The sequence below is a fragment of the Micromesistius poutassou genome (genome assembly GCF_964030765.1).
Source record: "Micromesistius poutassou genome assembly, chromosome: 5".
NCBI classification, from domain to species: Eukaryota; Metazoa; Chordata; class Actinopteri; order Gadiformes; family Gadidae; genus Micromesistius; species Micromesistius poutassou.
Genome location: NC_140275.1, coordinates 20,638,905 through 20,656,860, shown reverse-complemented (window position 1 = coordinate 20,656,860; position 17,956 = coordinate 20,638,905). Strand labels below are relative to the sequence as shown.

At 45.9% G+C, this 17,956-nt stretch overlaps 1 protein-coding gene across 15 annotated transcripts in view; it reads right to left on the bottom strand.

Annotated features, from left to right (window-relative positions):
• Positions 1 to 17,956, bottom strand: part of ncor2 (nuclear receptor corepressor 2) — a 111,993-nt gene that overhangs the window by 59,452 nt on the left and 34,585 nt on the right. For all 15 annotated transcript variants that reach the window (XM_084468395.1, XM_084468390.1, XM_084468383.1 and 12 more), the window contains exons 4-6: positions 16,138 to 16,315; positions 10,763 to 10,945; positions 3,196 to 3,309 (exon numbers count right to left, since the gene is read on the bottom strand). In XM_084468395.1, the coding sequence (XP_084324521.1) occupies positions 3,196 to 3,309; positions 10,763 to 10,945; positions 16,138 to 16,315 (475 nt within the window). The remainder of the gene's footprint in view (positions 1 to 3,195; positions 3,310 to 10,762; positions 10,946 to 16,137; positions 16,316 to 17,956) is intronic.

Sequence of the window (17,956 nt, the reverse complement as noted above, 5' to 3'; positions counted from 1 at the left end):
TTCACTGCAGCAGAGACAGAGAGCTCCACAGGGCTCTGAGGACAGCCAGCCGTGCCGGGCCGTGTGCTGGGGGGTTCGTGTTGCTGTCACAGGGCGCCGGGGCCCCAGCCCCGCAGGGGTCTTCTGACAAAGGGCCGTCAGTGGGGTGGCTGTATCACTGTCAGGGAGAGCTGGTCCGGTGACAGCGGGCCCCCAAGGGACACACGACACCGCCGTGACAAAAGCATGGGGCCCAATGGGAGGGCTGGAGTAATTACAGCCAGGTGCTGACACACACACACACACACACACACACACACACACACACACACACACACACACACACACACACACACACACACACACACACACACACACACACACACACACACACACACACACACACACACACACACACCTCTCAGTGGTGATGGTATACGACCATGAGACATTAGTGTGCGTAGGATTTGTTTATAGATATAACAGGGCCAACCGCAAACGCTTTACATAACCCAAGATATAACCCAAGGCCTTCAAACAAAGCATGAACAGAGGTCATTTTAACTGCTGGCTCCTTCTTTGTCGGCACGGTTCAAACGCGGTGCTGTGCGCATATTCAACTGCAAATTGATGGCCTCGATATCTCATAGATGCAGTCACTTGACTAGCAAAAGAAAAGCACTGGTGTTTTGTGAACCTTTTCTGCTCTAAGGATGGATGGATTATTTTTTACACAAATCACACGAGGCCCTGCAGGTTAGCAGTCTAGCAAGAGTAGCATCCATATCAGAAATATGTAAATGGTTGAACTGTACTTCTTCAGTGCATTTGGCAAAATAGAACAAAATCTGATCAGACAAAATGGGATGATTATATATTGGCACGTTTACAAACGTTTCTACCATTTGATTATTTTCTAAAGACTGAAAGGGAGAGCGCAAATAAGCAGAATATAAGCAGCAGTGAACATCAAAAATAAGATCAGGCAACGACAAGATTTATGTTATGCAATGGCATCTGTACCTAAATAGCATAGCAGCACAAACTAGACTAACATTATATTGCTTGTGATACATTACAAAGACTACATTATTAAGACTTTGTTATGCTATACTTAGATCCTCTTATGCACAGTCTACTTTAAGTAAGAAGAGTGTGTCGGAGGCCGTCCAGAACCTCCTTCAGCAGTGCATCCAAACGGAGGCATACTTTGCTCCGGTCGGTCCTTGACTATAATATAGTCACTATGACTATGCTATGACTTTTTGCACATGCATTGTGCCCTTCTCTCCTTCAGAGACGCACATTTCTCAATGACTATGATTAAAGTCGAGGAAGTCTTGACAAGTTTTCTTCTCCATAGAGACCATGTACAATGCATCGAGACCATCCTAAGTGTGTTCCTGTGGGAGGTCTTGGTTCTCTTCAGTGTGGAGTCTCTGAGAGGGTGTCCTGAAGAGTGTTCTCCATGGAGAGACGGTACAGAGCCACAGCAGCGCTGCGGTTCTTGAACTCATCACTGCCGTAGATGAGTGACAGTTCAGTGTTCAGCTTGCTCTTGTTCCGCAGTGGGTACGCCTTCATGGTGGTGTTCAGTGCTGCTTCAGGGAGCCGGCTGTTGTACTGTTGGAATGCAAACACTGTTGTGGCCCAGAGCAGCCTGTACATGCCCTGCTTCTCTGTCCACCACAAAGGAGACCTCCACCTGAGGGTCTTCTCAGAGGAGCTTGCGAAAACGCACACGATTCATCCATCGGGGAGTTGAGTATTAACCAGTGAAGGACTGCTCTCCTCGTCTGTCACGAGGGACCCCATCAAAGAGCCTTGCTTATTCCTTTTTGGGTCTGAGGCCAGCACTATCCCAGCACACACACACAGAGACAGAGATAGAGAGACACACACAGAGACACAGACAGACAGACAGACAGACAGACAGACAGACAGACAGACAGACAGACAGACAGACAGACAGACAGACAGACTGAGAGAGACAGAGACGGAGAGAGAGCAAGAGCGAGAGCGAGACAGGCTATGTAAGGCCATGTAACATGAAAGGAGTGGTTTGAGGCTCACCACTAGGTGGACTAAGAGCATTGGTATTGGCCCCATTAGCAGGCACAGCCAGCCACTCTGCAGTGGATCCAACACCAGACTTCCCAACCAATGCACATGTCTCCATTATCAGCAGCGTTTCTGTCCTTAGAATATGAGGATACTTAAGTTTGGAGTGTAAATGGCTCAGAAATAAGGTGCTAAAAATGCCAGCAAAGAGAGAACACACACACAAACACATTCGCTGTCAATTCCTATACGACTAACTTTCAGTAGAGGGAGCTTGTTCTGAGTATCACAATAGACAAACGCAAGCCTAATGCCTGGCACAAATAGATGAGAGTAACGTGGACTGTATCGGTCGTCAAGTGTGCAGATTTTCAATAACTTTTAGTTTTAACAAACAGTTGGTAGCCATCCTAGTATAGCTATGCTAGCTTTTGCTTTTGCACTTTGTCTGATTACTAACCAACGTGGCTATCAATTGTCAATCGTTTTTCCATCTGACAATCAAACTGCGTACTTGATGTCCTCAGAGTTCTCTGTACACTACCGGATATCAGATTGTAAATATTGAACATGTTAAGTATTTGCGATTTCAAAACAGTGCGGCCCCAATTGGTTTTGGGGTACAATCTAAAAACAATAAAAAAAAAAAAACCAGGATAGCCAGAATAATCAGGCTTAAAAAGTTGAAGACTCCTCCAGAAAAATCGGGACGTGTCGAGAGTCGTAAGAGGGAAGTCCGGCACAAAATCCAAAAAAAGGGTTAGGGTTGTCTACCAAGCGTAAGAGGACTTCACCCACCATTATCATACAACCATTATCTACAAAGGCTCCTTTGCAATATTATTTCAAATATCACACACACACACACACACACACACACACACACACACACACACACACACACACACACACACACACACACACACACACACACACACACACACACACACACACACACACACACACACACACACACACACCAACTCAATATCCTCAGCATCACTCCAGCGAGACAGATCCCAGACCACGGGAGACGGTGGATGTGATGAACACGGTCTCCAAGAGTGATGCTACACTGCTCTTTCTCTGAGCACACGTGGGGTTTGAGACGGAGAGAAGCAGGGTCTGGACAGTGTGTGTGTGCTGCTGTCCTACCCTGTTCTCGTCGTAGATGATCTGCACCAGGCTGCGGTGCTTGGCCTCGCTGGGGGGGGGTGAGATGGGCCGCTCCGGCTCCAGGGGCTTCGCAGCCTCCTCCTCCAACTGGTGCTGCAAGGCACGGACAGAGACACACACGTGAATACACACACTGTCACTAAGAGATGAGCAATAACCTTTTAAACATACCACCCCCCCCCCCCCCCCCGTGCATGCAATGTGATGAGTATACAGGGATCTGTTTTATTGTTAGGAGTTAGTTTGTTTGCACATAAACAGAGTACTACAGAAGAGACGTCCACCTGCAGTGTAGCTCCCACTCAGGTGATATGAATAAGCCCTAGGCAAACATCTCTGCGGAGATTACAAGGCAATGTTTTTATGACAGACACAAGTGGACAAGAGTAAAGATAGGAGCGGTGCTGCAATACCAAGAGGGAGGAAAACAATAGTTCTGCTCCCAAACATTGTCTGACATTATTAACGTTAAACCGATGAAATGAAAAGTGGACGAGCTTCAAGCCAACACTCGCTACTCGTACAAATACAATGCAGCCTGCCCACTCTCCCTGGAGCCTATCGCAGGGAGACTGGGCCAGACACTGGCGTAGTCCAGATGGATCTACTATCCCACGCATGGGCCGATGCAGAGCACATGGAGGCCGGGAATAAGGCGGGGGCGGTGCATCATGACGGATGACAGGTGGTGCAGAGCAACGCTGCTGAGGAAGAACATCTGAACCCCTGGCATTGAGTTCTCATCAGCGACCCCTCCTCCCCTCCCACGGGGTTCCACAGATAGTCGTCATTATTTTTTAATATACAGTACATCTAATAGTGAATTTTAATTAAAACATAGATCTTTTTTAACTAACACCAAAGAATTTGATCGTCCAATTCAGTCCAAGTTCATAATGGGTGATTTTGATAATTGTACCCTTAAACAAACACTTTTCTATTTCTAAAGAAATATATATAGGGTGTCAACATTCATCGCCAAGGCCCCCTGGTTTGCCCAGACAACAACACTGTCCTCCATACACCGATGAAGGTTAAGAGGTACTGAAGCAGGTGAGGCCTTTGGAAAAGCAGCTCCAGGTGTATGATGAGGGCTCTGAAGTGGTGTTTTAAAACGAGAGACATCATTATCACCATCTTCTGTGAAGGGGCGGTTATGTTACGCAAAGATCAGCAGAGTGAACCCAAGCAACAAGCAATGGGTGACTAAAGGCTAAAGTGAGCTTGAGTAAGGAGAAAAAGGGGGATTCCTGAGGACAGGAAGGACCCCCAGATGAGGGTAGGAGGTCAACCATGACAAAAGCCAGTACAGAGACTAGGCCCAGCACAGCATGACTTGAGGCAGCGCTTGGGCTGCATGGGCAGGCATGAAGATAGTAGTCAATGCGCCCTTTAAGGGAGTGAAGTGATTGGACTCCTGTCCAGCTCAGAGGTTGTGCCTTTCCTCAGCCAACAAGCTGAATACATTTCAAACCCACTGTGAAACCTGGGGCAGCGGTAACGTTCCTCATCGACGCATCATTGAGTACGAGACACAGTCGCCGCGGTTGTAATGCTTTTAAACTTTCTGTATATCTGGAGGGTTGTAAAATAAAGTCAAATTTGCAGCTTTTTCTTCTGCATTTCATACGATCCACCCATTAATCCATCTGAAAGAGCGGTTTGATTTGGAATCATAACTAATCACGTGGATTTTGGATTTCCTTATGTGCAGATCTCGATAAGTAAGGGTGGGGAAAACTGTCAGATGTGCAATTGACCTCTACTGGCACACCACAGGGCCGTGTGCAGTCACCTTGTAGTTTTAAGCGTGAATATTCTGATATTATTCTGGTATTTATTCAAATCAAAATCAAGGATTAAAATGCTTGTTACGTTTTTTTTATGCGGAAGAAATACACACTGCACATCACTTTATTATTTTAGACGCAACGCTCCACCACCCACTCTGCCTAGGATCAGAGAAGAGATGGAGCTTCAGTTTAGGTAGCTAGGTCTTATTATATATCCCAAACTCTTCTGCGAACGACAAGCTGGTGTTATTCTTACGGGATGGCCAACAGCACATTTACTTTCTAGGAAAACTCAACTAGTTTAATAGTTTCACAAATATTTCCTCGAGATCATCCTTTGTTGTATTGTATTGTATACTGCTATGGACTTTCCATTATCCCTCCAGAACGCTCAGGCATTCTGCTCCCAGAGCCTCAAAACCTCAGGGGTGAGCAATTCACGGGCTGTGATTACGTCACTTCAGTTTGGAGCTGTCTGGCGCAGTTTGCATACAGCAACTATAAATAAGGCTTAACTCTCTGGGGCCAAGTTAATGAACAGGTTAGCGCATAAGCCCGTCAACAAAACCACTGCCTGCCGCAGCAGCAAGGGCCTTCTGCTAGTTTACAGAGACCAGCTTTAACAATAGTTCTGCTACTATAACCCTAGTCCTATAATTGTAGGCTTAGCCACCTAGGCTTGGCTGTATGGGCCAGTCCCATGTGTGCACTGGGTAAATTATTATCAACAGAGATGGGTGACAGGCAGGATGACCGCAGTGACACCAGATGCCCTCCATGGAGCAGGAGGAGAAGGACTCCGAAAACCTTTACCGGTTTTCAATCTACTTTTTTACAGATCAAAAACATCACATTGACGTTCATGTAAAACAGTTGAGAGGATTTTCAGCGCACACATTTCTTGTATTTTAATATCATCTTATCTATCGTTATTCATTGTTGTAGATGTTTAAAGGGTTTATTTTTATCCATTACATTTTGTTAATGTTTGTGAGCCTAAGATGACAATTTGCTGGCTTCATTTACAGAAGACCAGTACATTTCTTAAAAATGTGTTGATCCAAGTTAATTTAAGTGTCAGAAGATATAAGATGTCTTTATTTTTTATTTTACTGCAATCTGGAAAATATCTTCAAATAACGACATCTACAAAATTACATAAAATATCGGGATATTGTCTTTTGCCAATATATTTTAATGCTGGAGGGGTATTTAGGTTAATTGCATAGCATAAAACACAACAATCTCAGACTGAAGTGATTTTGGGTGCAATGTGAGTTCAGGCCAGAGGGTGGCGGTACTTTGTAGACCTACTAGTAGCCAACCAAGCGTCAATTTCATTCAGTCCTATGGATAAGAACGGTCTTCGGCTAGCAAAGAAGAATGGCCTGACTATCTAGGAAACTAGGAAATATAATTTACACGCTGGACCAGAACAATCGTAACACATCAAATAGACAATCCTGCACTGCGGATACGAGTGGCAGTAAAAAACCTGTTGATCTCGTTCTTTGGCACCCAAGAAATATGTTAAAGGTGCATAAAGTAGAATAAAGTGACATCTAGTGGAACAGACTTGGCGAAAATGTAATATCTCATTCATAAGTAGCCTATGTTTTAATTTGTTCATAATTCCATGAAAACAAGAATCATGTTTTCATTACCTTAGTGTGAGCCCTTTAAATTTACATGGCCGCCATGAATTTACAAGAATGCGCTTTGGGCTAAGTTTTAGGAAGGAGTGTTGTCCCCATGGCTAGGACCCATTGCGATTTTCTTTAGTCGTTGTGTGGGAGTGTTATAATGTGCAAGGGTGTGGAAGGAGACGGGGAGGAAGAGAGGTTGTGAGGAGGGATGGGGGAAGAGTTGGGATTGCATTCATTTCTGTTTAGAATACGTTTAAGTGCATTCTAAAATGATGGTCTTATGAAAGAGCGTCAAGGACCCAATTAATAAACAGTAACATACATACACTTGAGGAGGTGTCACAAATGAACATTGGCTTTGTTCATAGGTAGATTCATACAAATGTTAACTAAGTTGTGGACTAGCTACAGTTGCAGTAATGTACTGTTCAATTGATTGCAGAGGATGTGACTGCTGCAAATGCCTGTCCTTCCAACGTTGTAACACAGGGCTGTGTTGAGGGAAGGTCTTTCTTTCTAGGTCACATAGGTGCTAGTTCAAAAATAAAGTGGTTATAAGGTTCTCAACAATGAAATAGTGGTGCTGCATCACCATGCTCATTTAAAGACACGCAGCAAGACTAGAAATCTATTATTTGCGTCGACAGGTCCCTCTATGAAGAAAAGGTTTTCGAAGAAAGCACTTATATTTGTATCACAATTAATTAAATGATGTAAGGATCAGTAGTCGTCGTTGCATATTGAAGAATTGCATCGAAAGAATGCCCGGTCAAATGTGTTGATAAATACCTTTACTAGTAGTTAGGGTTATATATCATATTTTGCTGCACACCATTGCATTGAGGTCCACCCACACTGTACACACTGTTCTACAACACACTGGAACGCATGATTCACGATAATGGATTTTTAATTTGTAATCAGTCAAATGCGTCTACATTCTTTCTAGCGGTGCAGGTTTTATGATGAACAGATGTGAATTCAAAAATATAACCAACACAACATTAAAGCGCAAGTCAACCCGCTGTTTCTGCTGAATTGGAACATTATGAAATTTAAAAGAATAATGTGTTTTGGGCTGAGAGTTCTAGGAGGGAGGGGGCATGTTAGTGCCCACGGCAGGTTTATGATACTTATTTAGTACCGTCGCTGTTTATGTTGTGTACGTTATAATTAGCCATGCTGTATATGAAATCTGCCACACACCATGGTGTTATACTATAAGTGTCCGAGAAGCTTAAGCCTCACTCAGACGGCAATACCAAAAATAAACAGCTGCTCAGACGGAGCTTCACCGGCCACACAGTGTTGCGTTATACTAAAGGTGTCCGGGACGCCCAATAATAATAATAAAAACCTCTAATAACTCTTATTAAAGAGATTTATGATTTGGCAGAAAAAACAACCTTAGTTGTATGTATGAGCCATATCATTTAAACGGATAGTATCGTGCTTCACTGCACACTCTAACCATCTCTCTGTATAGGCAGGTCATACAGACATTGTATCGTTCACGATCCAATAACGTCATATCACTACCCCCAATTCTACTTCTGAGCCAGGATAGCCCTGCATTTAACTGAGATTAGCTTGCTGCTCATACAGAAAGCTACTGTACACTCACACAGGTCCCAAGGGGCTGCCCGTTCTGCAGGGCAGAGGAATGGTTCTGGTGGTGTGGAGGGTGTGTGGGGGGGGGGGTCCTGCATTCCACAAAGAGCCGCCCCCCCCCCCCCCCCCCCAAGACAACCCAGCCGCTAGGAGGTCTGGCTGACACAACCCAGGCTGACAGTAAGCTGAGCCCCCCGGCAGCCACACCAGCCCCAGTGTCCCCAACACCACTTTAAACAAAGTTTTACCATGCCCCTTTAACACTGCAGGTGCAGATTTATTGCTGCGACTGAGACGGACAGGAGGAGAGAAACCGTTGTATTTGAAATGGACTGGTATACATAGTTTAAAAAAAGCACAGTCAAGGAAAAAAGTGGTGTCTCTGGGCAGAATCTTAAACCGTTCAAACACCGCACCTCCTACACCCCCCCTCGCCCTCTGGGACCTTGTTGCCCATCCTGAGTGCTCCCCTCACAACACCACCGCTGCAAGTGGCCTGGATTTATGTATTCTGACGGGCAGCCAAAGGAAACAGGCATCAGATGGGTGGGGGGGCCAGGAGGACTCACAACAAGAGAGCTGGCATGGGATGGGGGGGGTGCAATGGAAGGGGGAAGGACAGTGGAGAGGAGGTGTTTAGTGGCTTCCCAGTAAACATGATGTGGCAGGCGTCCAAAAATAAATACAAAAATAAAATAAAAGAGTAAGGTAGGAATAGCCGTGGCTGAAAAGGCCCGCCATAATCATGCGGACCCCTGGGGGAGCTGTTATTTATAGCCGTTTAGTATTTTTAACCTACTTTCCTGGATCTGTTTGTAGGAAGGAGAGGAGAACATTTGGCTTCCCAGAGGCAACGGTAAGGAACACTCGGGCACGCTGTGCGAGGGCCAATCAGTGGGCTTTATTACGGCGTTTACAGCACAGCGCTGCTTTCTCCTGAAACATTTCTCACTGAGCCGATGCCAGCAGACGCCTAGCTGGGAAACACTGTGCTGGGGTAAAGAAACGCATCCGTGAATCGACCATCTACACGTCACTGTTATGCCAAGCCAATACGGACGCCAACACTGCAAAGGGTGTAGAAGTGTAAAAAAAAAAAAAAAAGAGTATATAAATGTCTACATATCACCCCATTACGCAAGGGATGAATCACACAGGATCTGGATACGGTTGGTCCCTATGGTTATTTCAGATGCTGAAATTTATAATCAGTAGTTTCTCTTTCCGAAATGTGACAATGACAATGTGTTTTGAGATTTAGGGTGATTCCTCAGATTGGTTAGTCCTAACATTAACACATTCCACATGGTTCTGAGTTTTGCTACTTCCCTTCTTCTTACTGTGTGTTCACACCAAAAGACACATTTGTTGCCTGGTTGCGCTGTCGCCAAAGTTTTGTCGCGCAACAAATCATAATCTCTCGCTGTGCAGTTATGTCAGGCGAATTTCGTAGAGAATTTTGAACATCTTTTGCCCGCCAACGGTGCTTTATGCCAATTCATTCTCATCAACCATGGCCGAGATAACCACCATTGCATGTCTTTACCTGTGGAAGAGGGAGAGACGTCGCAATGCCTGTCGTTTATGGGTTCATAATATCAACCAGAGGCGCACACAGCTTTGTGCCATGATATTATATTGTATATATTATATTAGATATTTATATATTATATATAGAGCTCCGGGAGTCGCAAACGGCAACAATCACTTTCTCCTCCAACCTGCGGTTCACTGCGGAGTGCAGGGAACGGTTGGCCCGGCCGGTTGAACGCTGATTGGCTGTTTTACGTTACTTCACCCAGGGAGTGAACACTGATTGGCTGTCTCACGCGAATGGCGTGGCAAAGTTGAAATATTTCAACTTCAGGGAAATTTGTCGCGCTGCAAATCCTTGTGAATGCGCTCGCCCATGACAGGGCAAAATGTCACGCCGTCAATCAAATCTTGCCGCAGGTTTTTGCTGCAACAAATTTCGCCCGATTCGCGTCTCTACATTAACTTTGTATGGAATCGTGTCGCGCCGTCGCGTTTGGTGTGAACACACAGTTAGAAACGGTTGGTTGCATTTTGACAGATCATGTGGAAATCTTCTGGAGGGAGGAGGGGCTTTCCAGATGGACTGAAAGATACCAGGACTAGGACTGGTTAATGATGGTGGTTAATAATGTCTAATATTTCCAGTAATACTCTTGAGTGGTACTGCATGGGCATGAAATTAAGTAGTAGATTGAGCACACCTTCGTAGTTTCACTGTTTCAATATGACGATTCAAACATTGAAACAAGAGAAGATAAATGTAGTAGTGACTCATTCACAATTGTAGACAACAACAAGCATGTTTCAAAGTAATGACATGGCTCCCCCTGAATCTTTGCAAAGGCGTTCTTAATTCATGACCACAAAACAATTTGATGGCAGTGATTTCTCTCAAACCGGTCAGCAGAGCAGATCATCAGCAGAGGTTCACACAGGGGGGGGGGGGGGGGGCACGCATACCTGCTTCTTGCGGAGCTTGCAGATCTGCTGCTCGACCATGGTGATCTCCCGGTCCACGCGGTCCATGTTCTGGATGAGCTCCTCCTTGGAGAAGCGGGCGGACACCAGGTCAAGGTCGGGGTCCATCTGGGCCGGGCTCACAGGGGAGATGGGCTCCAGCTTCCCCATGGAACTGCCACGCTCCTGAGAACCGGAATGCACGCACGCGCACACACACACACGCACACGCACACACACACACACACACACACACACACAGATAGACAGAGAAAGAGACAGAACAGGAGGGTAGTGAGATGCATGTTGTGCCACCACAATAACTCGTGAAACATGGCATTACGAGGGCCCAGTACACCCACAATTCACACATCCTCTCATCTGCAAACAGACCGGGGGAGTGTAGCAGACGGTAAAAAAACAGTCCCTGGGTCGCTCCACTAAGCACTCTTCGGATCAGTGCCTGTGGATCCTCGGGGACTGCGGCACAATGCGGTAATTAAGTCCTGTGGGTAACGGAAGCCTCCGCTAGTGCCTTCCAGTCACTAGGCCACACTAATGATAGTGAGGCTGCAGCCTGGGTCTCCATGGCTGGGATTATTCACCCGGACCCCTTGTGTCTGGGACTCTTTCAGGGCCTTTGTTTGAAATGGTCTGTAGTCAAAGCCGGCGGGGGTTGTGATACAGAGCAACAGATAAAGCCCCCAGTTCAAGCTACGAGCACTGTGAAAGGGAAATGTCAAGTGCCCTTCTCTTCCTCTGAATAAACCACATCGTATGACCTATGGCCATCATACTTATGCGGGACGTAGACCTGAAAAACATTGCCATCGGATATCTTATGCGAAACCCAAGACTTGGTTATTTGCAGTGTGGTTGGTCGGTGCCTGCCTCGTCTTGCCTGTGTGTGTGTACAATGGCTGCCAAACATCATCAATGAGTCTGTAATGGCGCCAAGTGGTTGTTGTTGTTCCAGGGGTATTTTTAGATGGCTGAACGGCAGGTTGTATAAGAGGACTAATGTGGCGGAGGCGGGCTGGACCGCGGCCCGCGAAGCAGCTAGGACTCAGTTCTCTCTGCCAGGAGATGCACAAGGATCTGTCCAGCACATTCATTTCTATTCCAGTATTTGTACTCTTGTTCTCTAATTTCTTGTGTATGCTTGGTCTCAAGGGGAGAAATGTGTCTGGCAGATCTCAGTGCTGCTCTTAGAACAAAATGTGAAATGTAACAAAAAGAAAGAAAGAAAGACAATTACAGCTAGACAATTAGAGTGTTGAAACATTGAATTATTAACATACAGAAGGCTGGCCCGGTTTGATTCAAACATGCGCTACATATGTCTAAGGTCAAGGTGAGCGTGCACAAGACCAGGGCAGAGCCAAAGGTTTAGCACGGTCAGGGAGAGGGAGTGTGGCGGACGGTCAGCGTGGTGACGGCGGAATAATCCCCCCGGTCTGAGAGTCCTTGAGAAGTACAGAGAGGCACTCGTTGAGCCCCTACAGGGAGTGAGAAGAGATGACAGCCAGCACTCCACCTCCCTGTAACACAGAGCCTGGCGGAGGTGCCCTTGACAACACCCGTCACATTCAGAACCCCCCCGTGGGGCAGCAGTTGATTTGTGCCTGTGTGCGTTTGTGTGTGTGCGTGAGGTGTGTGTTCGGAAGGCCAAAAAGGTCAAAATGACGCCAAATTTTGGCCGTGCATTGATATAAATCGAAAAGAAAAGTGTTTTTGCTGCCATGAAGCCTGTTTTACAGCGTTGTATTTAATTACGCTGCAGATTTAGTGGTTCAAACTGTTTTTTACTGTTTTTCCTCATCTTTTTAACTGCTTTTGAACCCGCTATTGAACGCACCAAAAGTGTGTTTTCATAACACTCAAATGAGCTCCTCTTGATTCTGGCAGCCAGCAATTATGAACCTTCTTCAACCAATCAACAATAATCCATGTTCAATTCAGTAATACACTGTAGTGTACTCCTTATTTTCACCCAAGGAGGACCAGTTGGCAGCGTTCTGAAGCAGCCTCATCGCACAATGTGCAGGTCCTGTCTGTGTGGAAAACGTATTTGACCTCATTACGAAAGCCTGACTGGAAATAATAACAAGCAAGGTTTGGCATTGTGAGTAAAATAAATAAAAATACAATCAATGCATGCAGAGTATGATAGTAGCAGAGATCACAACAGCTTCATTCGTTCATTCCTCTAACTCTTTAGCCTCATTAAAAAAGGTTAATGAAGGTTTAGATGCGAGTGCACACAGTAATTTAAGTTTGACGCTGTATGCTTGCAAAACGTATTCCACATTATGAGCCTTTTCTTCCCAGCTCAAGGACATCGTATGGCATTCTGTGAAATATGGGTAATACATTGTCCAAGGTGTACAAGACTAATCTGAAATATATCGTCTCTCAACTCCTACTATACAATGTAGTCTTGTCCTTGTGTAACCCCCCAAATGAAAACCACTTCAGCCTCTCAGTCTGGGGCATAATATCAACTGAACTTAGGTAGGCCTAACGGGCAATATTGCATGATAGTTCTGATCGTAACTGATGGTACAGAACTTGATAATTACATTGATATACCTTCCAAATGCAAGACGCAGTTTGAGATTAAACTAACATCCGTGAACCTCATGTCCAGGTAAGCCGTGTATTCTCAACACACAAACATGTCCTACGACCAAGAGGCTCACACCATTGGCTGCTCGAATGTGATGTCTGCTGGCCGTGTTTGTCCACGACGGCTGAACACTTTGTGTGAGATCATCACGAGACACGAGGCACTCAGAGTGTTATGACTGAAGATGTAAAAATACAACCTTCATGCGCCGCTCAGGCCGGGCGCCATGGTAACCGTACCCATGGATAACACGGGCACACAACACATACCTAGGCCCTGCTCAGACCCCGCTCCTGCTGGGCCTCGCACCGCTCACACATATGCTCTAGTCTCCGTCTCCACAGAGCTCCAAGAAGACCGGAGTATTCCTATTCCACAGTCATATACCGCACAGACCCACTCAATGACTAGGGGTGGGTACCGATCACATGGGATCAGATACCGGTACCCAACAGTACCTTTGTTTGGTACTTGACTCTCTACAATAACAAAAAAAGATCCAAGTCAAAACTGCTCAATTTCAATATTGTAGAACATTTTCATTCAGCGTTGCATTTACATTTCATTTCTTTTGGATTTTGTAAAAGTGTAAACAACCACACCTGTGACCGCTTTCGGCTCTCCTTTGGAATATTGGACTATGACAATGTTAGAATTGACCCCTTGAACGAGTGCTCTAACTCTCCGTACTATCTAACGTATATTGAAGAAAACTCTCACCCACCAGTTGCACTCTCTGAATTTCATATCCTGAAATTTGGTACAGATTGATTTAACTCTAATAGGTACTCAGTATTACCAACGTAATTAGGTCTGTACCCTTAAAAGTACAGAGTTCTAACCCTATAAACCACCATTATTGGGAGGCCACAGCAGAGATGTGTAGAGCGGAAAGTCTGTCATTATCTTTTTCCTCCCCCTTCAGACACTTTGGCCTCTTGTTCCGAGGCACGGACGGACGCACGTGCACCCGGCTTGTCCCAGTCCCCCCATTCACTGGCCTGGACTGATCAACAAGTAAGGCTCAGACAGCAGGCCACAAATCAGCCCAAATAAAGCCCTCTTTTGGGAAGAAAAACAAGGCCCCTTATTGTTCCAGTGAGGAGGTCTGTGTGCAACTAAGCCATAGGCAGGGCCTGTTCCACATTATGCATCAAGATGCAGCAGGCTAAATCAAAGTTGGGGCTGATGTTACCTCAGGAGTGAGTAGTGTGTGTGTGTGCGTGTGCAATAATTTCCTTTTCTGTTGGCTGTGTGAACAATGTGCCCTGACTCTGACTACAGCAACTCATCTAATAGTAGCTGGCCCACGCATAGTTTTTCCTGTTGTTCCTGGCCTCCCTACTCTTCCTCCTGCTCCTCCTTCCCCCTCTTTATCTGGGATTCTCTACCTTTACCCTTGACCTCCTCCAGCTGCCCTTTCCCCTCTCTCCCTCGTTTGTCTGGCCCACACCTCAAACACAGTGACAGGGCATGCAGTGGTCTCCAAAGCACTCTCTAGCCTTTCCCTCCTGTCTTCAGATGCTTAGAGTGAGCCTGTGTTTGCGCGTGTGTGCTTGCATGGTTCTGTGTGGGGGTGACTCCCGAAGCTTCCATTATATCGCTGTATCCATTTACCATTCCTTGGCTGCCTGCCTCCTCTGGCAAGTCTGAAGTGCTCTTTGTAACGCGGGAGCGCGCTGTTTTGATCCGCCGCTCGTCCCCCTTACATCACACGGGCCCTTCATTTCAGAGATCTAGGTCAGCTCTATTATTTATTAATTGCCTTTTCACAACGGCCACGCCCTGCCCACTGCCTTGGCACCACAGCCCTGCCACAGAGCGGGCCCTCCCACTGACTTTACCGTCGCCCTGTTCACAGCACTTTTTGTAGGTGTAACTTTATTTAGAAGACTATGGAAGGGTGTGTTTGGGGCGTAATAGTGGACGTGATAGCAGCGTTGACATATAGTGAATTTAATGATTATTCTTCGTCAAAGTAACCTTCACGAGGGGCGTTCTATAAATGAATGTAGCACAGGCCTGAGAACACACGTCAAGTGAGAGAAACACCATTACATAATATCAGCGAATTCAGTTGGCTAATATTAGTTAGTTTACCACATTATACGAGGTGTGGATGTTATCAAGCCATAAGCCTGGACCTTATGATGAGAGCTCATAAGAGATTGGGAACATGTCCATTATTCAACGGACCAAACCCTACCGTTGTTCTCATCAATTCACATCAATAGCCAACAGAGGCGTTCTAAGGTAATGGACACTAAAATCTGTATTACATTATGTTAGCTCCGGTTGTGATGTGATGTGAGGTGACATGGTTGGCCAACGGCTGACAATGAATAACAGTGGGTAACCTCAGCAGAGGAAAACGTGCACGGTCCAAATTGAAAGCAGGTGATTATCTCAACGGGTGAGTGAGCACAAACAGCCGGCACGCTGGTGTTATGATGCACGACGACTCGGGATGTAAGCTGACCACTCTTTACTGTCGATTAAAACTATTCATCACAATTCACCGGGAGCGTACGCAGGGAACCTCTGAGTGCTTTGTTTGATGCGCAGCAAAGAGAAGCTTAAGTATTAATGTGATGATGATCTACCAATAAAACCAACCAAAACGCTCACTCTCTCAAATTCTCACTTCAAGATTCCCACTGAATTTCCCAAAACTGATCGGAACTAGAGGAGTAGGGGAAGAAGGAAAACAAATTGGTGAGAGTAGAATGCACACGTGAGGAGCACTGACCTTGGCCATGTCCTCTCCGCCCCCCAGAGGCAGCGGGGGGCGGTGGGTAGAGTGCCTCATCAGAGATTCCTGCCCCATCTCCAAGCGAGGTCGTTTTATCTCGGCATACTCCACCTCTGATTGGCTGTTGGGCTCCGTCAGGTAGATGTGTTCGTAGCGGATGTGCTGCTCCTGGCCTCTGTAATGGAGAGAGGAGGTGAAGGTTAGTGTTAGAGAGAAGGGAATGTAATGAGAGCCTTTGAGGCTGGCATGGGTTATCATATCAATAAAGGGCATGAGGCAAAGCAGGTGGACAAATGGTCTTCAAACTTTCTTAAGGAAACCTAGGAAGGAAATACTCAATGTTGAGCTGATCAGAGGGAAGACGGTTGTAGTAGAAGGGTGAGTAAAGTGTTATAAGGAAATCACAGGGCTCAAGAATGACCACATTTGCAGTAATATTTATTATGTGGATGCAAAGAAATTTATTCCCAGGTCGCATTGATTCCAGTAAAAATAAAAAATAAAGTACATACAGTATATCATAGTTCTCCCAAAACAATGTTAATTTTGGCGCTGCACCCTGCTCCTCTCTAACATCGCACACCAGGCCCCACGTGGATGATTGAATGTGAGGTCTTGTTCTGTGGCTAAGATGATGGGTGGTTAATGAAGGGTTTCAAACAACACAAGCACTCACACAAGCAGTGCTTGTGTGAGTGCACTCATTGGAAAAAGCAAAAGACCGCCTATGCAATAAAAACATTTTACAATTTATTCTTGAGTCTTTTAAAAATGAACGTACACAGATGGATGGCAGGGACTAAGGGAGTGATTATTCTGCGACAAGCGACCAAATCTGTTAGGATGCCACCAAATGAAAGTTAGTGGTATCAGAGACGCGTACGCAGAAAATGTTAGTCTTGAGCCCGGCATCAGCATTGATCACAGGATTAATCTGACTATTGTTCAGACAATATTGATCAGAAAACCTTGCATGTTTTGGATCAACCAGCCCAGAGGGACTGAAGCGGACAGTCATCGGCGCAGAAACATGAAACGGGGACTGGAGGAAGGAGTCAGTGTTGGAAGGCAGAATGAGAGGGAAGTAAAACAGTGGAAACAATGACTCACTCAAACACGGCCATTTGAACCGTCTTCAATATAGTAAGTAGTAGGCTGAAGCAGCTCTTCTTTGGCTTTAGCATGCAACTGTAAGCCAAATAATGGCCACCAAGAGCCCAAGGACCTCCCCTTTCCTATTAGACCTGCAGTTGGACCAACTATGTCCACACCTAAAAAAACATTAAAGACTCATACTGCTCCGTTGGCCCGGGGCATCCCAACAAGCAGCATGATCCCCGGGGGGGGTGGGAGAACTGGTTTGGGGTGACGTGACAGGACGTCCTGTGTTGTACATCCAGTACTGCTATGAACTTGCATTAAGTCTCAGTCATCGGAGGGGAGGTTGGCAGGGAAAGGTCACATGTACGGGCAGCAATATACACACGCATTTACTGAGAAGTCAAATGACAGCCATTGAATATTAACTTCACAGGCGGCCTGGGATCAAGAAGGGCTTATCTTATAAATGGAGCTCTGTTCCATCTGAGGGAAATGATTTTCATAAGTCTTGCCCAGAGGCAGACGGCAGAATGTCAACGGCGTCGTTGCCAACGACAAAATGGAAGTGGCTGCTTAAGAGAAGAGAGGAAAAGCTGGGAAACACAACCATAATTGCTGGTCCAGGCTCACAAAAGACCTACTGTGTGGTTTCCCAACAGGCCAAAAAGAGCATGGAGCCTGGCTCTGTCTAGCAGAGTGCCAGCGCCGCTCTGGG